This window comes from Bison bison, unplaced genomic scaffold (assembly GCF_000754665.1).
Source record: "Bison bison bison isolate TAMUID 2011002044 unplaced genomic scaffold, Bison_UMD1.0 scf7180017864259, whole genome shotgun sequence".
NCBI lineage: Eukaryota > Metazoa > Chordata > Mammalia > Artiodactyla > Bovidae > Bison > Bison bison.
In genome coordinates this window covers 3,326,215-3,351,481 of record NW_011494831.1, presented here as the reverse complement: position 1 = coordinate 3,351,481, position 25,267 = coordinate 3,326,215, and the positions used below count along the sequence as shown (strand labels likewise).

The 25,267-nt window shown below is 36.0% G+C and overlaps 1 protein-coding gene across 3 annotated transcripts in view; it reads left to right on the top strand.

Moving 5' to 3' along the window:
- INO80 (INO80 complex subunit) overlaps window positions 1-25,267 on the top strand; it is a 124,045-nt gene that overhangs the window by 29,389 nt on the left and 69,389 nt on the right. For all 3 annotated transcript variants that reach the window (XM_010847979.1, XM_010847980.1, XM_010847978.1), the window contains 11 exons: window positions 1,381-1,563; window positions 3,963-4,083; window positions 5,161-5,375; window positions 10,998-11,051; window positions 12,119-12,322; window positions 14,515-14,710; window positions 15,585-15,652; window positions 16,785-16,994; window positions 17,972-18,052; window positions 18,921-19,016; window positions 25,138-25,197. In XM_010847979.1, coding sequence (XP_010846281.1) covers window positions 1,381-1,563; window positions 3,963-4,083; window positions 5,161-5,375; window positions 10,998-11,051; window positions 12,119-12,322; window positions 14,515-14,710; window positions 15,585-15,652; window positions 16,785-16,994; window positions 17,972-18,052; window positions 18,921-19,016; window positions 25,138-25,197 — 1,488 coding nt within the window. The remainder of the gene's footprint in view (window positions 1-1,380; window positions 1,564-3,962; window positions 4,084-5,160; window positions 5,376-10,997; window positions 11,052-12,118; window positions 12,323-14,514; window positions 14,711-15,584; window positions 15,653-16,784; window positions 16,995-17,971; window positions 18,053-18,920; window positions 19,017-25,137; window positions 25,198-25,267) is intronic.

Sequence of the window (25,267 nt, the reverse complement as noted above, 5' to 3'; positions counted from 1 at the left end):
TTGCCAAATAATACTTTGTTACATGGATAATACCACGTTTTGTGTATCTGTTCATCAGTTAATGGATTTTGGGGTGGTTTCTCCTTTATCAGCCATCACAACTAGTGTTCTATATTCCCTTTTATGCTATACTAGTTTCTTAGCTTTTGTTTAGTTTTTTGTCTTGGAATTTGACATTTAATTAAATTATCTTATGTGTAGTATATGTACTAAGTGAAATTTAGCCTTGTTGCTTTTGATAGCATTTCTCATGTTTTAGTGCTTTTTACTTGGGGATCAGTAGCTTTCAGTTCAGTTCAGTTCAGTCGCTCAGTCGTGTCCAACTCTTTGCGACCCCATGAATCACAGCACGGCCAGGCCTCCCTGCCCATCACCAACTCCCAGAGTTCACTCAAACTCAGTCCATCGAGTCATTGATGCCATCCAGCCATCTCATCCTGTGTCATCCCCTTCTCCTCCTGCCCCCAATCCCTCCCAGCATCAGAGTCTTTTCCAGTGAGTCAACTCTTCGCATGAGGTGGCCAAAGTACTGGAGTTTCAGTTTTACCATCATTCCTTCCAAAGAACACCCAGGGCCCATCTCCTTTAGAATGGACTGGTTGGATCTCCTTGCAGTCCAAGGGACTCTCAAGAGTCTTCTCCAACACCACAGTTCAAAAGCATCAATTCTTTGGTGCTCAGCCTTCTTCACAGACCAACTCTCACATCCATACATGACCACTGGAAAAACCATGGCCTTGACTAGACAGACCTTTGTTGGCAAAGTAATGTCTCTGCTTTTTAATACGCTGTCTAGGTTGGTCATAACTTTCCTTCCAAGGAGTAAGCATCTTTTAATTTCATGGCTGCAATCAACATCTGCAGTGATTTTGGAGCCCCCCAAAATAAAGTCTGACACTGTTTCCACTGTTTCTCCATCTATTTCCCATGAAGTGATGGGACCAGATGCCGTGATCTTCATTTTCTGAATCTTGAGCTTTAAGCCAACTTTTTCACTCTCCTCTCTCACTTACATCAAGAGGCTTTTTAGTTCCTCTTCACTTTCTGCCATAAGGGTGGTATCATCTGCATATCTGAGGTTATTGATATTTCTCCCAGCAATCTTGATTCCAGCTTGTGTTTCTTCCAGCCCAGCGTTTCTCATGATGTACTTTGCATATAAGTTAAATAAGCAGGGTGACAATATACAGCTTTGACGTAGTAAGTTTAATTTATATCTTTGTGTTTTTCAGTTGAATTGGTAAAGAATAGTATAAGGGAAACTAGAATGATTATCCCCCAGCTGTTTTTGTCGTTTGAAAAGTGGAAAAAAAAATCCTTGGATTATGAAAGTAATTGTTTCATATCAAAGGTTCCATTTCCATTTCCTCCCTTTTTCAGAGCATTCTGCTGAGTGATGAATCCAGTGAGGCAGATTCTCATAGTGAAGACAACGATGAAGGAGAAGAAGAAGATGATGACGAAGAGGAAGAACTCAGTCTTAGCAGAGAAGATCTTCATAATATGTTGCGACTGCACAAATATAAGAAACTTCACCAGAATAAGTATAGTAAAGAGAAGGAGGTAAAGAGTTCCGGGAGAAATTTCAGGTTTTCATGCTGGGTGTTTACCCTGGTTTATATTAATTGTAACTATCTTTGTAACTTTATATTTAAATGGTGGTTGTAGTTATAATAATTGAAAACATTTCACATGCCATAAAAGTTCAGTCTTTTAGTGTACACCGTTCAGTTGTTCTTTGTATATTCTAGAACTTGTAACTGTCATCACTATCTAATTTCAGAATGTTTTCTCCAAAAAGAAGTCTCGTTCCCCTTAGTTCTTGCTCTTCATTCTGTTTTTCAAAAATTTTTTTTTAGTTTTGGCTGTACCTTGTAGCTTAAGGAATCTCAGTTTCCTGATAAGAGATTGACCTAGACCACAGAAATGAAAGCCTGGAATCTTAACCACTTGGCCACTAGGGAACTCCCCTCTCATTCTCTTCATTCTGTTCTATTCCAGGCAGCTGTCAATCCACCATTTCTCTATAAATTGCCAAGTCTAGACATTTTGTACAAATGGAACATGTGGTGCTTTATGTCCAGCTTCTCTCACTTAGCATATTTTCAGAGTTCATTCATGTTGTAGCATGTATTATTAGTACTTCCTTTTTATTACCAAATAATATTCCGTTGTATGGACATACTGTATTTTATTTATCCATGCATCATTTGATGAACTAACTGGATTGCTTCTACTTTTTGAGCTTTATGGATCATAGCTATGAATATTGAGTTGTTTCACTTTTTGGCTCTTACGAATAATACTACCATGAAGATTTGTGTATAGGTTTTCTGTGTGAGCATATGTTTTATTTCTCTTGAGCATATATGGAGGAAAAAAATCACTGGGTCATATGGTAACACTCTGCTTTGGGGGGAACTGTCAGGCTGTTTTCCAAGGCAGCTGCACCATTTAAAATTCTTATGGTTGCTTTTTTAATGCAGTTGTTTTTTTGAACGTGTTCCTATCTTGGAAAAAGTCCGTTTCTTCACATAATAACATTAGATTGATGATTTCAGTGGCAACTATTTGAATGCTGTTATCATTGCCTTCTGATTTTTGTCAGAAGTCTCAACACTTTGTACACAATGAGTAATAGGATATTTGAAGACCTAAAAGCTTTCCACCATTAAGGTCCAAAGTTAGTTTAGAGAGTTTTGAATAATATGTTAGAAGTTATAAACCTGTAGAAGTGACAGATGGTAAGATATATAACTTCTGACTTAGATAAGGAGTTCCCTCTTAAAGTACAGTGCTAAGGCAGTTGGTATTCAAAGTATTGGAGAAGGAAACGTCAACCCACTCCAGTATTCTTGCCTAGAGAATCCTGTGGACAGGGGAGCCTGGGAGCTGCTGTCCATAGGGTCACACAGAGTCAGACACGACTGAAGTGACTTTGCATGCATGCATGCATTGGAGAAGGAAATGGCAACCCACTCCAGTATTCTTGCCTGGAGAATCCCAGGGACAGAGGAGCATGGTTGACTGCCATCTGTGGGGTCACACAGAGTTGGACATGACTGAAGCGCCTTAGCAGCAGCAGCATTCAAAATATTTGTTTTTGTTTTTTTTTTAAATTGAAGTAAAATGCACATGTGGAAAAGTTCACAGATTTTAAGTTTACAGTTCGATGAATGTTTTAATAGACCTTGTAGTAGTTCTTCACAGCACCCTTCCATGCTAGGTTCAGTCCTTGAACAATTCATTTAGCTATAATTCAGGAAGGAGATTCAACAAGGGACTACCTAATTTATTTATCATCATGTTTATCCATTGAGCTTTGGAAGTCAATTTAAATGAAATATTTGAAAAGATTAATTACTCTTTGGACAGAAAAAAGTAGATTATTTGTATGTTTGAATTCTGGTAACAAAAACACTATGTATAATGTTGTCAAAGTCTCTTGGTGGGAAATGGAGAGAGAAGACTTCAAACAATGAAGAATTGGATGGCGGGGACTATTCAAACCAAATATAAAACTAAGAGCTGGGAAAGCACGTGTTAGGAATCTTAGTAAATCTAAGGACCTATTGGTAATAGAAATACGTTTGTTTCTTGTTGATGAATTCAAGAGGAGACCTTTCAACAATGACAAATATGTGTCAGGACAAAGTAAATACTCTGGTGGAGACTCAGAATTATGAAGGATTTTTGTTTGTTTGTTTGTTATTTTCAACAACTTGCTGTGTGCATAGCCAGTGAAACCATTTTGTTTTGAAGTAAAGGGAATAATTCACTTTGATGTATTAGATCTTCATTGGTCTCTTTATACTATATGTATAAGAATACATATATGGGAAGAATACTATATGTAGCAACTGTGGTTTTTCCTCTGGAATGGCTTTTTTAAAGAAATGATTTGAAGACTGAGCTGTAAGAGAGACAGGCCCTTCTAAGCATCATGTCTTTGCCTGTTTTAGTTGCAGCAATACCAATACTACAGTGCAGGGCTGCTGTCCACCTATGACCCTTTCTATGAGCAGCAGCGGCACCTTCTAGGACCCAAAAAAAAGAAATTCAAGGAAGAAAAGAAACTTAAAGGTAAACATATTGACTTGCCGTCTACCTTTACTCATTCTTAGTTTCAGGTACATTTGGACTTTGAACGTAATCCATGTAGTAGAAATTTGCTTCATCTGAAAAACCCTAGCCTCCTTTATCGCATTACTAATTTTAAGTATTACTAAACTTATTTTGTATTTGGTTTATGATCTTTTCTAGAATTATGAAGACAGGAGAACTATAGATTCTTTGCCAGAGGTTTAAGCCGATTAGTTTATTCCTTTTTTTTCTTTTACATACTGTCTAAATAGTGAAAATATTCTGGGAGAGAAAGAAGTTGGTTACACAGGGAGGTATGAGGAGTAACCTGAAGTATTTGGAATAAGTTATAATTGTTGCTGTATGTAGTGATTTAAAATAGATCACCTCCTGATCTTCAGGAGTGTTTGTTTGCATGTTTGCCCGGAAATGTCTTTTCCTCTCTTGAGTTCCAAGCGTCTGGAAATCAGGAAGGAAATAGGAAAGGAAAGTTTTAGACTATCTGTACTAGGCAGATTTTATTCCCCTAAAACGCTATTCAGAAAAACTCTTTTTAGCCTTCTTCCCTTGTTTCTTCCACATCCTCCTTGTTTTATCTCTGTAGTCTCTCATCCTTCTACCCTCCCTTTCAAGCTAGGTTTTTCTTCATGTATAATTTTCTTTTCACAGATCTTAGTGTAATATCAGCAGATGCATTATTTCTTTCTCTGTTATTTTTTTTAGTCACCTCACATTGCCACCAAATAGAAATGTTTCCTTCCTTCTGATCATTACTTGAGCTCATGATAATTTGTAAGCCTCCCTTCCTATTGTGGGGTTCAAAAGAAATTCAGTTCTCAACATTCTCTTTTATTTCTCATTCATGTAAACAGAGGGAGTATCCAGTGTTCTTTTCCAAGGTAGTGTGATCTTCTTCTTGGAATATTCATGGACCTGGATAGATAAAGGGATAAACATTGCTAGTCTAAGTGGAATGAGAAAAGAATCTTGATTTTTCTTAAAGTGATAAGGTTGTTTTATGACTTTCTCCTGTGGAAGAAAAGAAAAGCAACCTTCTGAGAGTCTGTTCCTTTGCAGCTAAGTTGAAAAAAGTGAAGAAGAAAAGGCGAAGAGATGAAGAACTTTCCTCTGAAGAATCCCCTCGTCGCCACCACCACCAGACCAAAGTCTTTGCCAAGTTCTCTCATGATGCACCTCCTCCTGGCACCAAGAAGAAGCACTTATCCATTGAGCAGCTCAATGCCCGTCGCAGGAAAGTATGGCTCAGCATTGTGAAAAAGGAACTACCAAAGGTCAGTCAGTGCCTCCAGGTAGAATTTTCTTTGCCTGCCCTCCAAAAAGAAGCTGGGGGTGCTGGATTCTTTCACAGGATTCAGGAAGAAACTATCTATTGGAATTAGGAGAATCCTGGATAGTTTTCTCTTTGGTTAATTGATTTTCTAGAATTTGATCAGGATTCACAAGATAATTGTTGTGTTATGCTGCTTTGCCAAAAAAATGGAGGGAGGCCTCTTTGAGGAAGAAATGCAATTTTCTTACATAAAATAATAGAGATTTGACAGCAAATTTTAAAGTGATAATACAGGAGATTAAAACAAAATGATGGAGATGTGTTTTCTTAGACAACGTAAACATTTAGATGTTACTGAATAATCACAGGTATTAGAAGAAAATGTGAATGATTAGGAAAAACATGTATAAGCATTCATTTTGCTCTTTGAATTTGTTTGAATGTTTTAGTTTGATTTACTAATTTCAAACTTAAAAGTTGCAGAAATAATACAAGGAATGTCTGTATTCCTTGGATTCACCAGTGGTTTGCATTTTATTCAATTAATTGCTTCATTATAAATCGAATGCAATCTTAATTGAAATATAAACAGGATATTTCATGAATTTAGAAGCTGATTCTAAACTCTGTGGAAAAAGTCAGTATGCAAGAATTGCTAGAGAAACAGTAAAAAACCTTCCCAAACATTAAAATATACTGTAAAATCTCTGCAATTAAAATAGTGTGATATTGACACATGAATAGGCAGATAGACTAGTGGTACATTTAGTAAGTGGTGCTGGACAACTAGATAGCCATTTCAAAAAAGGTGAAATTAGGTCTGTGTTTCACACATATCCTCTAAATAGATTTGGGATGTCAGTGTAAAAAAAATGAAATCATACAAATATTAGAATAAAATGATTGCATTTCTATCTAATTTTTGTGTAGGAAAGAGTTTATAATTCAACTTCCAGAGGTAATATAAGAGAATACTCTTAAATTTGACCACATAAAAATAAGTTTTTGCCTGACAAAAGACAGCTGACAAATTGTGAGACATTATTTACACTGAATACTATAGTTACAAGGCTATTGTCTCCAACACAGAAGAACTTAAAAATTGAGGGGGAAAATTACCACAGATTCAGTTCAAAGTATCTCATAATTGGGGTAATACAAATGAAAAACCACTTAGATACCCTTAGACAAAAATAAAACTATTTGTCACCTATCACACTGGCAAAAATTTTTAAATATAACAATTCATTCTGTTAAGGAGCCTCTGGGCAAACAGGTGCTCTCATGCATTACTGCTAGGAATACAAATTAGAACTGTATTAGAGGGAAAGTTGGCAACACCCAATAATCTACAGATGCATTTACCTTTCAAATCAGTACTTCCACTTCTAGGAATCTACCTTACAGTAAACACACAAAAATGCATGTAAACGAGGTTATTCATTGTAGCATTATTTGTAATTGCAAAATAATGAAAACAGTCTAAATGTCCATATATGGGGCTTAAATTAAACGACAGGTCTACTCAGTGGATTATCATACTGCTGTTGAAGAATGAGGAAGACCTCTCTGAGCTGATATAAAGTAATTTCTAGGACATACAGTTAAAGAGGCAAAACATAAAAAAGTAAACATACGCTTCATGTGAGAACAAAGGGAATATAAGAAAATGCACAAATACCTGTTCAAAAGAAATTCAAGAAGGATGAACCAGAAATTAAAGTGATTGATTGCTTATAAAGGGCAGGTGGGAAAAGGATAGAAAGAAGGGAAGGAATGGAAACAGGGTAGCAGGGATGAGGAGGAAGAAGTCTTTGAGTGTATCTTATATAAGGCTGATTTTCAGAACCATACTAATATTTTATGTGTCTCTGACATACTTCAAAATAAAATATCAAACCAGTCAGGATGTGGCTGGAGAGGGAGGTTAGGGGGATGTGTGGGCAAAATGGAATAAAAATAGGAACAAGTATACTTAACTGTATTAGAAATGAGTAATACAATCAAGTTACAGGGAGTGTGGAATAAGGAACTCGTCTAAGTAACTGAGGGGAACAGTATTTTGATCAGATATGAGAGGGTAAGGACTGAAGGAGCTGTTCGTAAATGCCATGATTGACATAGAAAAAGTGTTTCTCCGAGGGTTCTAGGTTAACAGTTTTGAAACTACTTTATGTGTGTATTAGCATTGAACAAATAAGTAAATATATTGTATATGAGAGCCAGTTTTTCACTGCTGGAGAAAGAAATTAAAAGTAAGAAGGAAGGGGAAAGTTAAAATGAAGCCCATGAAATTTGATTGGAATCAGAGGTATCAGTATAAATTCATGGTTTTATACACACACCCAGATACAGAGATATGCTTGGGTGTGTATGTTTGTTTTTTTTTTTTTCTGCCTCTAGTAGCAGTGACACCCTAGTAACAATGAGGATACCTGGCAACCAGGTCTTGGTTTCTAAACAACTTTTATTCTCTAGTAAAAAGAATCAGGGCTCCTTAAAGAAGTACCATATTCCAGAACTCAGCAGGGAGAATACAAAATGAACCTTAGGGAATTTTCTCGTGGTCCAATGGTTAGAACTTGGTGTGTCAATCTCTGGGATACTAAGGTTCCACAAGCCACACAGCACAGCCTTTCCCCACCTCCGCCCCCTGCCCCCCACCAGCCCCCGCCAAAAGAAACAGTAAAATGAACCTTAGAACACTTTTAAGTGCTGCTAGAAAGTGAGGAAGTTCTGAAAAAAGCTGGAGGGGAAGGAGGGGTTTGTCAAAAGAACACAGGAACAAACTTAAAGGACTACTTCATGGCCAAAGTTAGAATAATTTGAGCAACAAAATAATAATGATACTGAATTTTAACCCATAGAATAAAAAAAAAAGTTATCAGCCCATACTTCATAAATACCTGAATAGACAAAGGTGTAGGTGGAGCATCTCTACCTTTCAGTATGAAATTCAGTTAATACAGAAGGAAAGAAGAAAATAAAATTATCCTTAATGCAGATACCACAGTAATACTTGTTGCAGACTAGATGCATTTATGAATGCTAAAATTAGAGGGCAGAAGAGGAGAAACAGAATTTGTATAGCCTCAAAACTGGTAGAGAGAGTGCACCTTATAATATCACGAGTAGTATAGATTTTCATACCATGAACTCCGTGATGTGGTGCGCTGGGAGGAGTACATCATCAGTGCCTCATTTCTCTGCTTTTCTTGCTGAAGTGCATAATGTCATTCCAGTCCTGAGGAAACACCAGAAAACCACACATTTTTGGACACTTTGTAGAATAACTGATTGTGCTTTTCAAAAGTGTCAAGGACATGAAAGAGAAAGATTGAGGAAATGTTACATCCTGGAAGAGATTAAGGAGAAGAGCAACTAAATTGAATGCATTGTGGGATCCTGTTCTGGGATCTTGGAACAGTAAGAGGATATTAGTGCAGAAATTCTTGGCATTCAGATAAGACCTGTAATTTAGTCAGTACTTTGCTGGTGTTAATTTCCTTTCTTAATAATTATACTATGATTATATAAGTTGCTAAAATTAGGGAAAGCGGGGGTAGGGAGTAGTAAGGGAACTCTATTTTTTGCAGCTTTTCCATAACTCTAAAGTTAGTTCAGTTTCCTCACACCGTATACAAAAATAAACTTGAATTAAAGACCTGAGAAGATCTGATAAGATATGAAACTATGAAACTTGTGGAAGAAAACATAGGCAGAACAACCTTTGACATAAATTGTAGCAATATTTCTTTGGATCTGTCTCTTAAGGCAAAAGAAATAAAAGCAAAAATAAACAAAAGGGACCTAATTAAACTTAAAAGCGTTTACACAGCAAAAGAAACCATTGACAGAATGAAAAGAAAACCTACAAAATGGGAGAAAATATTTACAAATGATGTGACTGGCAAAAGGTTAATATACAAAATATATAAACCACTCACACAACTCAGTATAAAAAAAACATAGTAGTTTGAACCTGTTATCGCCTATCACTATCTTGTTCCCTCTCTTTGCTCTTTCATCTAGGAACCACTAGTTTGTTCTCTATATCTACGACACTGTTTTTGTTTTACTATATTTATTTGTTTATATTTTAGATTCCACATAAAAGTGGGATTTATTCCACATACAGTAATTGTCTTGCTCTATCTGATTTATTTCACTAAGCATAATACTCTCTAGGTCCATGCACGTTGTTGCAAATGGCACACATTCATCTGTTGTTGGACACTTAGGTTGCTTCCATATCTTGGCTATTGTAAATAGTGCTGCTATGAATGCTGGGGTGTATGTATCCTTTTGAATCAATTAATGTTTTCATTAAATAATTGATGTATTTGTTTTCCCTGGATATGTACCCAGGAGAGGAATTGCTGGATGATGTGCTAGTTCTGTTTTTAGTTTTTGAGAAATCTCCATGCTGTTTTCCATTGCACCTGTACCAGTTTACATTCCCACCAACCGTGTGCCTTTTCTCCACATCCTCTCCAACATTTGTTATTTGTGGTCCTCTGATAAGTGACCATTCTGACAGATGTGAGATGCTATTTCCTTTTTGTTTTGGTTTGCATTTCTCTTATGACTAGTCATGTTGAGCATCTTTTCATGTGCCCTGTTGACTTGGTATGAACATTCTTAATGGGAAAAGTTATAGAAAAACTTATTTCATACCTGGTGAAGAGCCTTCAGATGATGAGGAATTCAGTGGGAGTATTTTAGATTTTTATTTTTAGAGTAACAATAGCTGCTTTAGAGAAAGTTTTTGATAAAAGCCCTAAAAAAATTCCCTTAATCAGATGGTCTGAGGTGGGATTATTATAGAAATGACTTTCAGGCCCTTTGTGTACCTTTAAACCTATTGTTACTTTATAGTCAGGAGAGTTCTTTAATAATCAGAGAGCCACTAGGCTCTGTCTCTTCTTTTCACATCAAATAAATGGGCTATCATGGGAAATCAGGTTTCTTTATTGCAGATGGTTGTTTGGTTTTTTTTTAATTGAAGTGGAAGACATAATAAGCTGCTTGAGACTTGGTTGTGGGCTGCTGAGTCATCTTGTATTAGGTCTGCCTTGGAATTTATGTTGAAGAAGATGAGGTCAGGTGGTGGTAGAAATTAAGTAATAGTGGCAGTGGGTGCTCCTTGGCTGGAGATAGGCCTGGAATCACAAACTGCGAGGCTAGTTCACCTTTCTCCTGATGATTTCTGTATGTGAGTGCCCTGCTGTCTGAAGCTTCTTTGCAGATTAGCCCTAGAAAGCAATGTCCTAATCAGGGTGGTGCTCGAGTTAGTATACGTTGTTACATTTTCCTAGTTCAAGCCTTAAATATAACTTAAATTCTTCCCAGAAGTATACAGAAGATTCGATCTAAGGCAGACACAGAATCAGCTTATTCTTTTTAACATTGCTTTAGGACTTTATGTGTGGTTTTGAGTTGGTACATTTGGATAACTCTTGGAAGTGATGTGTCTTTTTTAACTGAAAAAGTAATGTACTTTGAGTATGCTTGGTTTGACATTTTTTAAATCTTCATGGAAATCAATAAATGACAGTACCAGTCTACACAATCTTTTTTTCAAAAAGGAATCCTAATTGAGATATTGTTTTAAATATTTTAGGCCAATAAGCAGAAAGCTTCAGCTCGTAACTTGTTTCTCACCAATAGCCGCAAGGTAAGATTATAGTTTTATATTTCCTGTTTTATGTTTTGCTGGATTATGTTCTTATTATTTAGATCTATGTTTGCTGTTCTTGTCTCTTGTGACCTGTTGATAATTAATCTAATAGTACTTGAGAGAGTTTCTAAATGTTTTCAATCTATTTTATAAATAAAATTGCTCTTCCTTGGCTTTTTGGTTTTCATACCTTTTTGGGTAAGACCATAGCACACTCTTAAGTCCTTGGTCAATCCATGGCATCATCCTGTGCTCAGACTCTTCATCTAAGAAATTGGGGTATTAATGCTTTCTCATAGAAGGAATTAATACAACTTTGTCACTGACTCAATTGACATGAATTTGAGCAAACTCTGGGAGATAGTGAAGGACAGGGAAGCCTGGCGTGCTTCAGTCCATGGGGTCGCAAAGAGTTGAACTGGACTGAGCAACGGGGCAACAACAACAGCACAACTTTGAGTGTTGTGAGAATTAGGTGAGGTAACCTTACTAGTTGTGTGTCCTTGGGCTAGTTACTCATCCTCATTTTCTTATCTATATATAAAATACCAACTTCATAGGGTTTTTATGGAGAATGAATTAGTTATGTTAAACTTACAATGGTGCCTAGCATATAATAAATATTGACAGCTCTTTTTTTTTTTTTTTTTTTTTTAAGTTTTTTGGCCACACCATGTAGCTTGCGGGATTTTGGTTCCCCAGGCAGGAATTGAACCCCCAGGGCCCTTGGCAATGAGAGCTTGGAGTCCTAACCACTGGGCTGTCAGGGAGTTCCCAACAGCTCTTATTAGCAATGTGTTTAATAATACTTCAAAACTTCCTAGAACATTGTAGGTTACTATATATTTTTTTCGTCTTCTAAAGTCTGTAGATTTCTCACAGACCTGGGACTAGCTCACACTCCTGTTCAGGGATGTTAATCACATTGGAAGAGAAAAAGATATGGCCATAGGAGGATGATATATGCACTGGGCAAGTTGAGGGATGCTGTGGTTTAGAGTCCAGGGAGAACTGGCCCCAGTGTTGGGTCCTCCTCCATTGTGACAATACGTTGTCATCTGCAGCTCGCCCACCAATGCATGAAGGAGGTGCGTCGAGCCGCCTTGCAAGCCCAAAAAAACTGTAAGGAGACTTTACCTCGTGCCCGCCGCCTCACCAAGGAAATGCTTCTATACTGGAAGAAGTATGAGAAAGTGGAGAAGGAACACCGCAAACGTGCAGAGAAGGAAGCCTTGGAGCAGCGGAAGTTGGATGAAGAAATGCGGGAGGTAGGGCAATAGCATGAAAGTTTGAAAACCATAATAGCTGCAGCCATATTGAGAGATTGTTGTACATTTCGTAAGTTATAAATCTAACCAATGAAACCATCGAAAAAATATTTTAAGACATAACTTTGAGGATAGTGATTCTAGTCCAGTAAATCAGTTGTTTTTATTCTTTTAGTAAGGTCTTCTCCCTGGCCTTCACCTCTCTTTTTGTGTTAATTTCTTATATTCTTTGTAGCCTTATTCTTTTGTTTATTTCTGGAGGACATGCACTCCCCCCCCCCCCAAAAAAAGGAAGGAATGAAAGAAAAAGAGAACAGCTTATAGTTTAGCTTGGCTTGGTTCCAAGCTAAGTTATGTTAGTTTGTTGGAAGATCAGGACTGGTTGCAGTTTTCTGAGACCCATTCTCCCACCTACCTTTCTGTTTTAACTTGCAGTCAGTTCTCTTGCTAAGCTTGATATCAAGTGAGCATATTATTCAGGTAAGCAAGAGGAGAGATTAAGAAGACAAAGCCATTATGTTGCCATTGGTAAATCCATTGGGATGAGTGGAAGGACAGTTGAGGTCTGGAGAAGGAAAAGAATTGGAGGATTGCATATTTTCTTTCAGGTATAAGTAGTACTCCTGTCAAACAGAGCTGTGGAGGCTCTTTTGAGTTCTGCATCTTCCCTCCTGTCTCATGCCTTTGATGGGCAATACAGATTTTGCCTAGTTTTCTTAAATCCCTGGGCAATGTGTATTTTTACTTGCAAGACAAATGTGTTTTGAGTTAGTAAACTTTTGATGTATTAGAAATACTTGCTCACTGACTTTAGAGGCATTTGAGTTAGTCATAGGTCTTGAAATTTTGAAAGTGACTTGGCTTATAATCTAGGTTTGTGAGACATTGTCTCAATATGTTGATAACTAACTGATAAGAGTTTCATCTGTGATTATGTTGACTTCCATCTTTTTCTCTGAGTTTCTGAATTAAGACATTTTTGATGGATCCTTGTTCCCTTAATTTGCCTTCTTTATTTAAACACATGGTAATTTACTTCCTTTCGGTACAAGGGAATATTGCTCTTTTGTTTTAATTTAGAAAGGTTTTCTTGACGGTACTTTAGCTTTAGAATATGAAAATCCATATACTTTATGAAAAGAAATCTGTTTTCTCTCAGATTTTTTTCCCTAATCTGAATCTAGCTAAAGTGTTTTTTAAAAAAAAAAAACAACAAAAAAACCCTAAGGAGAAGTCTGGTTTTATGTTGCATGCTTTGGGACTTATTTCTTTCCTTGGCCATGTTCCTTATTTTAGTACTGTTTTTCTTTTGTACAGGTGGATCAAAGATAACTCAAATATACTTCATAGGAATTTTGCTATAAAATAGTTCATGCGAAATAATGACCCTTTGATTTGGTATTATTGTGTGAGCTGTATTTCATGTAATTCGGTCTTTTGGATCATTTGCTTACTCATTTTATTGTTTATCTTGAAGAATGATTTTTACTGACATAATGAAACATTATGTCAGTATAAAGAACATTATTTTTCTTACTAGATAATTTCAGAGGCACTTTGAATTTATCTTCCTCATTTTTTAAAAAATTAAAAAAAATTATGTGTTTGTGATATTGTATTTAGTCTGTATTCATGTTTTGTAGCTATCATTATCACAGATGAACAATGGGTTGTTTTGGGCAGCATTTTCTTATAGGCTTCTTAGTCTCAGATACCTCCTGCAGAATAATTTATAGCTCTTCATCACTTATTTTGACTTTCGATGTTAAAGAAGAGTTTGAACACATATATGTTTTTAAAAATAAAGCTGTACACGTGTATTTGTCACCAGAGTTATTAAGTAACATATGTTGTTTGAATTTAGTTGGTATGGTAGTACTGTTAAAGAAAAGTAAAGGAATAAAGAATTAAGCATTTTAGACAGCAGCCTAGTGGAAAAAAGATTTCATTTTGTAAAGGAGAGCAAAACATAGGTTATTATTAGGCTATAAGTGAAGATTATTCCTGGCTTTTAGTGCCACTGTCTTGATTATAAATAAAATTTGTTCATTAGCAATTTTTCCCTTTTTAAATGTAAAGAATTTGTAAAGGAGTTGTTTGCAGACTATGTATAGGTTTAGTGAATGCTGTTAACTACCCTGTATGTAATTGATGATTTGACTCTTTTCACTTTCAACTTTTTTCCCTTTTAGGCTAAGAGGCAACAGCGAAAACTGAACTTCCTGATCACCCAGACAGAGTTGTATGCCCATTTCATGAGTCGTAAACGAGACATGGGTCATGATGGGATCCAGGAAGAAATCTTAAGGAAACTGGAAGATAGTTCTGCACAGAGACAAATTGACATTGGCGGAGGGGTGGTAGTTAACATCACACAGGAGGATTATGGTGAGTCCTGAATCAGAAATTAGAGAAAGGAGATACCCCACATTTTTTCATATCTCAGGTTATATTCATTATTACTTCTTGTAAGTTTTATCTTGATCAATAAGTAGTATTGATCAAAAGGAAACTTTATTTTAATTGGAGTAGGGAAAGTATGAATGTTTCTATAAAATAAGCATATAAAAAGCTTTTATTGAAGAATTTAAAGAGGAAAAGGTGTGGTTATTTGATCTTGCAAATTTGGGAAGATTTTGTGTTTTGATTTGTTAATAGAAATAAAAGATATTTTATCAGAAGAATGCAGTGAATTTGTCTCTCACATAACAGGATTCTTGGTGATACAAGTAAAACATGAGAAGAGACTATTTCGATACTTTTGTGACCACACAGTGAGGGAGGAATTGGTGTAAAGTTTAAGAGGAATTTCACAGAGAATAGTGCTCAAGATCATGTTGAGTAAGAGAAAATGAGAGTGTTTCAGATTATCTTGGGATTTAAACATTCTCTATTATTTTCTTTTAGAATAGTTTCACCCAGTATAAATATATTACAATTTTGAATCCTCGTTGTCTTGCTTTTCCTGACTTTAGCATTACTTTGTGCATGAAATGCAGGATTGGGAAACTGGAGCTCAGTCTCCTGGTGGCTTTTGTGAGCTGACTTTGGCTCCTGGAGACCATGGGAGACCCCTGCCTCCATTACCACTTCCAGGTCCTTACCTCTGTCAAGTAATTAGATCTTTTTCTTCTCCCTCACCCTCTTTGAATTTAGGGATAAACAGAATGTGGAGTCAGGGATCCACACATGCTAGTATAAATTGCATCCTCGGAAGAGGTCAGTTAATGAGATGTTATAATCAAAGTTTTTCCCTTTTCAGATAGTAACCATTTCAAAGCCCAGGCCCTAAAGAATGCTGAAAATGCTTATCATATTCATCAGGCTCGGGTGAGTCTTAGAAATGAACTATTGGGTCCTGGAAATGCCCTTACAGCCTTTCACTTAGGTAGTCTTCCTTTAAGTTAATCATATTTTCAATTAAAAACATTGTTGAATATGTATATATGTATGAGACTGTATTGGATGGGGATTGTAGCCCTATTTACTTTAGAATAATAGTAGGAATACTTGAGGGAAGATGGGAAACGAGCTTTTGCTTTTCTAAGCTTTAAAAATGTGTTGACTAAAGCTAAGAGAGTTTTTCTATTTTTTTTTCTCTTGTCCTCTCCAGTATGTATGGATAATACCAAGTGAAATGCATCATTGTTTAGTGAAAAATACCACACTCTTGATTGTTAAGAAAGCTTGTATCATGCCTAAAAAATGCTAAGTTAGCACATTCTTTCACTTTAGTAATAACTTGCTTATTCATGATACAGTGACATATGAAATCAGAAAGAAACAACAGATTAAATTAAATAAAGAATTAAGTAAACATTAATTAAACACAATTAAGTAAACACCATTTAATATACTGCATAGGAGCCCCTGTATCACTTTGACAGAATCCAAGCCAAGGATAGAGACAAACTCAGCCTATTCCTCACGAACTCTGACCAGTCAAATAGATTTTATATCACATTTTAAATAAATTCATTGATGAAGCAGGTAATCATGTAATATGGCTTAGTGCCTGTCTATCAAAAGTATATGCTTAATACAACTGTTAAATTAATTTTGAAATATTAGTAATATACTTTAATGTACGGTTGACCATTAAGTAACTGTGGGAGTTAGTGGTGCCAACACACCCTGAAGTCAAAAATCTTTGTACGACTTTACAGTCAGCCTGCCATGTCTATGGGTCCACTTCCACAGATTCAACCAATGGCAGGATCATGTAGTACTTTTGTACATACTTAGTGGAAAAAATTTCCATGTCAGTTGACCTACACAGTTCAAACCCTTGTTGTTCAAGAGTCAGTTATATCATGCTTTATATGTAATACGATATATTACATTATATTATCAGAAAGTTTGTTCCAGCCAGCACAAGATAGATACATTAGCATTATGAATTTCATTTGAATTTAATTATTTTCCTCTCATATTTTTATTCTAATATACTTTTATTTTCCAGACAAGGTCATTTGATGAAGATGCAAAAGAAAGTCGAGCAGCTGCCCTGAGGGCAGCAAACAAGTCTGGCACTGGGTTTGGGGAGAGTTATAGCCTGGCAAACCCATCTATCCGGGCTGGTGAGGATATTCCACAGCCTACAATTTTTAATGGCAAATTAAAAGGTTATCAGCTGAAAGGCATGAATTGGTTGGCAAATCTCTATGAACAGGTGAATTTTAGAACTATGTGCTACCCCCTCTGTTTTGTTTGTAAATTATATATTGTGAAATGAGCACAAGATAATGTTTTAGATTTCATCCTTTTTTAAAAAAAAAAAAGCTTTGTCTTTTGACGGGAATCAGAAAGATGTCTCTATTTCTTTTTTTTTGAAGGGAAAGGCTACCCACTCCAGTATTCTGGCCTGGAGAATTCCATGGACTGTATAGTCTATGGGGTCACAAAAGTCAGACGTGACTGGCAACTTTCACCTTCACTTTCTTTTTTTTTTTGTATATTAAAAGCATTCTTTATTCAACAAATAGCACCACTTTGGGCAAGTGAGTTTTTTTTTTTTAATTTTCAAATTTTTATTTATTATTATTTTACTTTATAATATTGTATTGGTTTTGCTGTACATCAACATGCATCCGCCACGGGTGTACACGTGTTCCCCATCCTGAACCCCCCTCCCACCTCTCTCCCCATACCATCCCTCTGGGTCATCCCAGTGCACCAGCCCCAAGCTTCCTGTATCCTGCATCGAACCTGGACTGGCAATTCTTTTCTTATATTATATTATACATGTTTTAATGCCATTCTCCCAAATCATCCCCCCCCTCCCTCTCCCACAGAGTACAAAAGATTGTTCTATCCCTCTATTTCTAACCTGGAAACTTTATTGGGAAATATTTGTATCGTGTATAAAATTTGTCTTAAGTGGTCTTAGTAAGCCTGATTGCTTTTATACCTGGATTAGATTAGCTGAAAAACTGGGTTTGGCCCATTTGCCTCATGTATCATGATTCAGAGTTGTAGCTTGGAATTGACAAAAGGAATCATTACAGTAATGAGTAATAGTGCTGAAACTGGGTATCTCTAGTCACTTTTGTTTGAACAAGAACAGAATTTGACATTTTGGGTAGTTCTTTTTGGCAGTAATGAAGCCTGAGAAAAAACTCTGTGTTTTTGTTTTTTTTTTCCCCCCAGGGTATTAATGGCATTCTTGCAGATGAAATGGGCCTTGGTAAAACAGTACAGAGCATTGCCCTCCTGGCCCATCTGGCTGAGGTGGGTAGATGCATGCAGTCTTTTCATCTTCCTCTCTCTCAATCCTAGGGTTGTTTTCTACTGAGCCATTATCAAGCACTATGCTAGGTTCTGTAGCATACCACGACATTAGGTCTTGGTCCTTGCCTTGAAAGCCTTTACAAGGTGACACAGTGTGGTGAAACTTTCTAGTTTTCAAGAATGTTAGGACAGGTTTTGAGCATATGTGTTTTCACTCCCCATCTCCTGCTTCTGTTGAGAACCACCAGTATAGTGGCAAAAACATTGTAGTTAGTTAGATCAGAAGACCTGGTTTCACATCTCAGCTCTATGCTTACTAGCAGTGTTAATTTGGACAGTTCACTTAGTCTCTTTTGACCTGACTTCCCTTTAACTCTCTGAGGTTTAGTTTCCACTTCTGCAAAGTGGTGCTCATACCTACCTTACAGGAATTTTGTAAGAATTAAAAGAGAAAGAATGTGTGAAGTCATTTTGAAAAAAGCAAAATGCTCTATTCCAATTAAATAATAGTAATATTGTTGTGATCATCTAGTATAAGGAAAAGCAACACATACAAGTCAGTATGTTATAAGTGCTTTGTGAATGATACAAATTAGGACCTGTAAGAGGTGGGAGGAGTGGGAGTAATTGCTTGTTGTTTTTTCTCAAGATGTTTCTAGCAACTTCCTTGTTTGTGTTACTGTAACACAGAATATTATTTTTCTTAACATATGATATTATTATTATTGAGTGTATAGGAATGAGAAATGGGAACCATTTCTCTTATTACAGTGCATTGCCTATTAAGCTATTCTTGTTGTTAATTATAATTTTGAGTTTAGTCTCTTCAGTTTTCCTGCAGTTGGCTGACTCAGATTTTCTGTTTCAGAGAGAGAACATTTGGGGACCTTTCTTAATAATTTCGCCTGCATCCACACTTAACAATTGGCACCAGGAGTTTACTAGATTTGTTCCTAAATTTAAGGTAAAAATCAATAATAATTCTCTTTTTAAAATAAATGTTTTGACTCCATTTTTGCTGCCTTCCTTAACTGCTCATAATAGCTTTTAATTCTTGCATTTTTTTCAAATAACGTTGCATACACTTCCTATTGAAGTTACTGATGGGAACGATAAGAGAGTATGTTGCATCCTTCTGTTTTATGAGAAAGCTGAAGTCCAGTTTGAGTGATTTTGCTGCATTGGCCACATGAATTGTAGCTCCTAGTTGTACTGCCATAATAGAAAGTATCTATGTTGCTGACTTAATGTAGGTTTTGATAAATCATAATCAGTTTTCTTGACACTCCAAAGCCACCTCTTCGGTCTTGGTCCAGGTTATAATGCCTAAGGTAACAATGTGAAAATTGATTTTAACTAATGTAGAGGAAAATAATTGAGATTGACATAGGAAGTGATCAGCAAGGAAATATGGTACATCAAATATGGACAAGATTTAAATAGGCGTTTCATTATGCAAAGTTGTTGGGATGTAAGAAAGAATGGATAGGATTTATTATCTTATTTGCAAGTAAAAAGAAGGAAATGTTAGATACTTGTCTCTAAAGGAATATAATGATAATGAAGTTGCATGTTAAGGAGGATTTTATGGAGATTATGTATCAAGAGATATTGACATGATCTCTGATCTTGGGTCTCCATAATAAACAGGGGTTCCACGCAATTTAGAGAGCATGGGAGGTGTTTTTCTGGCTAATGCCTTAAGGAATAAGGACATGTCTGAGATATTCCACTTTGGGGCACCTTTGTGTCTGTGGCCCCACCTTTGTAGCTGAATTAATAGACCTAAGAACTGTTTACAAGGCACATTATGTATATGGCTTTTAGCTTGGCCAACTCATTCTAAGGAGGTGAGGTCATTCTAAGGCAATTTGTTGAGTATTTTCTCTATAGAGTTTTTTCGCATTGAATATGGAGCCCCTCATCTTTTTTCCTACTCTTTTGTTGTTACATGGTAAACAATTAGGAGGTCAAAAAGTTAAGCCTTAGAATTTTCTTCGAAACCACCTTCAATATTTCCTTCACAGGCCAATAGATGGCAATGTAGTACTCCTTAATGTCATTGGTACCTCTCCTTTGACTTTATACCAGTGCCTGAAACTGAGTTTTCATTTGCATGTTGAGCTTCCTTTTGAAGCTCTAGTTTAGGGGTCAGTAAAATAGGACTTCTAAGTGTGCAGTTGAATAGTATTAAGTACATTTGTTGTGATAATCACTGCTGTCTGATTGCAGAATTTTATCATTCCAAACAGAAATCTCTTTCCCTATTTCCCTTTCCCTCTAGCCCCTGTCTACCACAAATTCTCTTAATGTCTCTCTGGATTTGCTTATTCTGAATATTTTGTACACCTGGAATGTGGCCTTTCATGTGGCTTCTTTTCATTTAGCAATTTTTTCAAGGTGTTTGTCATGTTGTGCACTTCATTCCTTTTTCTGATTGAATAATATTCAGTCATAATATATATTATAGTGAGCATAATATTATAGTGAATTTCTGGGTATACTGTATTTTGTTTATCCATTCATCTGTCGATGGCTCTTTTGATTGTTTCTTCTTTTTGGCTATTGTTAATAATACTGCTGTAAACATTCATGTACAGGTTTCTATTTGAACACTTGTCCTCTTTTGATTTCTTTTGGGTATAACCTAGGGGTGGAAATGCTATCACTTTTTATTTAATTTATTGAGGAATTCACCTCCTGTTCTTTGGTACAGCTTATGAGCTAAGAATAGGTTTTTTTTGTTTTTTTTGTTTTTACTTTTTAAAATTGTTACTTATAAAATTATTTCATTGCAAATGGAATATGAAATTTAAGTACACATATATTATGTTTGATATATATATTACATAAATATTAAATTTGATTATTTATGGCAGCATTGACATCATAACAGCAGAGTTGAGTAGTTGTGGCAGAGACTGGCATACAAAGCTAAAATTACTACCTGGCTATTTATAGAAAAAGTTTGATGACAGTTGGTCTGTTATTCATTGTTTCTATTGTCATTATTCCTTTAAATTGTCAGAAATGTGTTCACTTCCCTGCAGCACATAGTTAGAAGTAGACATTACTCAAGTTTAAGGTCTGGTTACATTCAAAAGGTACTTAGATCTCTTATGATAACATCTAAAAGTTCATTTTATTTGGCAACTGTCTGAGTAACACTGGTTTTATGGTTCTAGTATGCTTAGTGCCTGTGACCTCCCTCCTTTTCCTCATGAAATACGATTTACATTTTTTCTCTTGACTGATGTACCACTTTTCATTCCTAAAATTGACTATTCAATATGTTTTCTATTTCATTTATTTCTACTCTTTTTTTATTCTTTTCCTACTTTTGGGTAAACTTCTTTATCTTTCTGTCATTTTGAGATGGAGCTTAATTGGTTTATTTTCAGCTTTTTCTAATGTTTATTCAAGGGTATTGTTTTTTTAGCATGACCATAGCCATCCAAAGGTTTGAGGTGTCACATTTTTATTATCTTAACATTCAAAATACTTTGCAGTTTCTACTTCAAGTTCTTATTTGATTCATGGGTTAACTTAAAAGTGTTTTTCTTATTTTCTAAACAAAGGATGATTTTCTAGATATCTTTTTGTTATTTATAGCTTAAATCCACTGATAAGAAAATATGCTGCTTCTTAATAATTTAATCCTTTGAAATTTGTTGAGCTTTGCTTTTATGGCTTAGCACATGGGCAGTTGTTATAAATGTTCCTATGTGAGTTTGAAAATAGTTTTTCTGCACTTGTTAAGTACATTGTTGTATATATGTTGATTAGGTCAAATTTGTTAACTTGTTCTTTACTGTTACATCTTTACTGATTTTTTTTTTTTGTCTGCCTTTCCTATTACTGACTGAAAGAGGTGTTAATATTGGCAACAGTTATGGATTTATACATTTTTGTTTGCTTCTGTTTGTTTTTGCTTTGAGGCAATGAGATGTACACAGATATACAGTTTTATCTTGCTGGTGAATGAACTTTTTATTAATTCGAAATTCTTCCTTTAAGAAGGAAAATCTTAAAATCTATTTTCTTTGATATTAACTAACCAAACACTTTTGATTAGTGTTTGCCTGCTCTCTTTTTTCTTTTAAATATTATGTATCTTTATATTTAACATGTATTTCTTTTATTTGGAATATCTGTGCTTACTTTTAATGTAATTATTGATACGCTGCATTTAAATCTGTTGCCTCTTTGCTTTCTTCTTTCACCTGTTTAACTTTCCTTTTTTCCCTTTGAGTCCTTTTGAATTGATTCGATTTTATCCTTTTTTTTTCCTTTTATTTATTTTTTAAAAATATTATTTATTGGGACTTCCCTAGTGGTCCACTGGTTGAGAATCTGCCTGACAATGCAGGGGACATGGGTTCAATCCTTGATCTAGGAAGATTCCACATGCTGCGGGGCAACTGAGCCCTGAGAAGCCCGTGAACTGCAACTAGAGAAAGCCCATCTGTAGTAAGGAAGACTCTGCACAGCCAAAAATAAAATAAATAATATTTTTAAAATAGTAAAGTATTATTTATTTATTTGGCTGCAGTGAGTCTTAGTTGCAGACCGAGGGATCTTTGTTGGATCAAGCAGGATCTTTTGTTGTGGCGCAGGGACTCTCTGGCTGTGGTCTGTAGGCCTCAGTAGTTGTGGAGCACAGGCTTCTTGGCTCCACAGTGTGTGGGATCTTAGTTTCCCGACCAGGAACTGAACCAAGTTCCCTGCATTGCAAGGTGGATTCTTAGCTACTGGACTACTGGGGAAGTAGTGGTATTTCTTCCCCCTTTTAAACTAGCTAATTATATATTCATTCTGTTACTCAGTAGATTCCCAGGAAAATACAGCACATATGCTTAACTTTCTCAAAAAAAAAAAATGCAAGTTAATACTGTTAATACTTTTCAGATAGTAGAAAGACCTGAGTATAGTACTGTAACTACACTCCCCTTCTCTAGACTTAACACAGTTGTTTTTGTATATATATTTTGTATTTTAAACCCCAGAAGACATTTTACTATTATTTATACTTTTGAAATTATATAGATTTATTTGCATTATTCACATTCATTTCTCATTGATCTTCATCCCTTCCTGCATATTTGTGCTTCTATCTCTGAGATTTTTCAGAAGAACAAAACATATCAAGCTATGGATTCAAGAAGCACTTTGAACCCCGTAACAATAAAAAGAGTGAGAGTTACATCTAGGTACATTACAGAAGTGCTGAGTTTTGCATTCTTCTGTTTCTCCATGCTTTGGTCTGGGTGTTTCCTTCTGACCTCTCTTGTAGTTCAGTAATTTTCTCTTCAACTGATTCAGTCTGTTGAACTCATCATCTAATTCTTAATTCTAGTTATTTTTTTAGTTCTAGAAATTCCCTTTGGTTCTTTTGTAATTTCTAGTGTAACACTGAAGTTCTAAATCTCCTCTTTAAATTCTGTGAACACGGAGAAGGAAAAGGCAACCCACTCCAGTATTCTTGCCTGGAGAATCCCATAGACAGAGGAGCCTGGCAGGCTACAGTCCATGGGGTTGCAAGAGTCGGACGCGACTTAGTGCACTGTCTCACCCCAGAGATCCTGCCACATATACCACAAAAACCAAACATCCCCCAATGACCTTGGCCCCACTGTTCCAATCACTCCCAGGTGGGAATTGAGGCACATGTCCACAGAGGTCACAGACAACATGCATACGGTTCTGTTATGTCCCATATATTACCCTTTCGTGTCCCAAGGAAGACATTTTCTCTTATCTTTAAAAAATCTTGTGTTAAACTTGCCTCCATCTTTTTCTTGGGTAAGGACAACCCAGAAATGGCCCTTTTGTGTCTGTGATGTTGCCATTCACAGCTTTCTTGATAGGCCTAGTACAATCTTGAGAACAGGGTTGCTGTATGCTGAGTGTCAGACAGTAGCTCTTAGCTTTGCCTATCTTAGGTAGTTATGCTGTGCATTTTTTATTGGTGTACCATGTTTGATTTGTCCCTAATACCTTTGAAGTTTTTCTGAGAAATGAAATAATGCAACATGAACTTATTAAAATACATTTTAAGCCTTTTAAAAAAAAATTTAAAAAATGTGAACAAACAAGCATTTGTTTAAAAGTTTGTTTCTAAAATTTTTGTTTTTGTTTTGTTTTAGTGCCAGATGTATAGGAAAAATTCTGGAGATAATTGTGGGCTCTGAATGTTACTTTCTTCTTCCAGAGAGAGGATTAATGTGTGTTTGGGGTTTTGTTGTGGATTTTTTTGCCTACAGTAATTTTTTTCTGGGACAGTAATAATCCAAAACCCCATTAATCTAAGTCAGGAGTTGGGATGAATTGAAGCTAGATTTCAGAATCTGATAAAACAAGTATGTGTATAGTTTATCTTTACTACCAGTGTGTATGTATCTTTTCATTCCCAACTTAAGGCCAGGGAGGTGGGTAGTTATCAGAAATCTTCCTCCTTGAACTACAGTTTTTTGTTTGTGGGTCCTGTGTCCCTTTAAAAAAAGAAAAACAACTTCTCAGTTTCATAGTGTCTCGATTAGAACTTTTGGGAATGATCAGCACTCTCTAGGGGAACATGTACAATGCCAGGCTTTCCTGTCTTTTCTAGATCTGGACTCTATAATTGTTCACTGCCCAAGTAGCTCTCTGATGCCTTCAAACAGTTGTTTTTTATTTGTTTTAACTGGGTCAGTGGAAAGAGTGCTAGTCCAACTCCTAGTGCAGTAATGACAGAAGAGAAATTCATATATTCATTCTGTTAAGTTTTTTAAAAAAAGCCTTTCTGAATAATGTATTGGTGATGATGAAACTGAAAGTGTTAGTAACTCAGTCATGTCCAACTTTTTGTGACCTCATGGACTGTAGCCCCCCCAGGCTCCTCTGTCCATGGAATTCTCCAGGCAAGAATACTGGAGAGCGTACCCATTCTCTTCTCCAAGGGATCCTCCCGACCCAGAGATTGAACCTAGGTCTCCTGAATTACAGGCAGATTCTTTACCATCTCAGCCACCAGAAAATCCTATATTTGTGATGATACTTTTAAGATTATCAGTAGAAACTAATATACATATTGGTCCTTTTTCTAGGTGCTACCATATTGGGGAAATCCTCACGACAGAAAAGTCATCAGGAGGTTTTGGAGTCAGGTAACTTTCAGCTTACTGTAAGCATATGCACACGCACATGTACATATTCACACATACATGCAGTCATTAC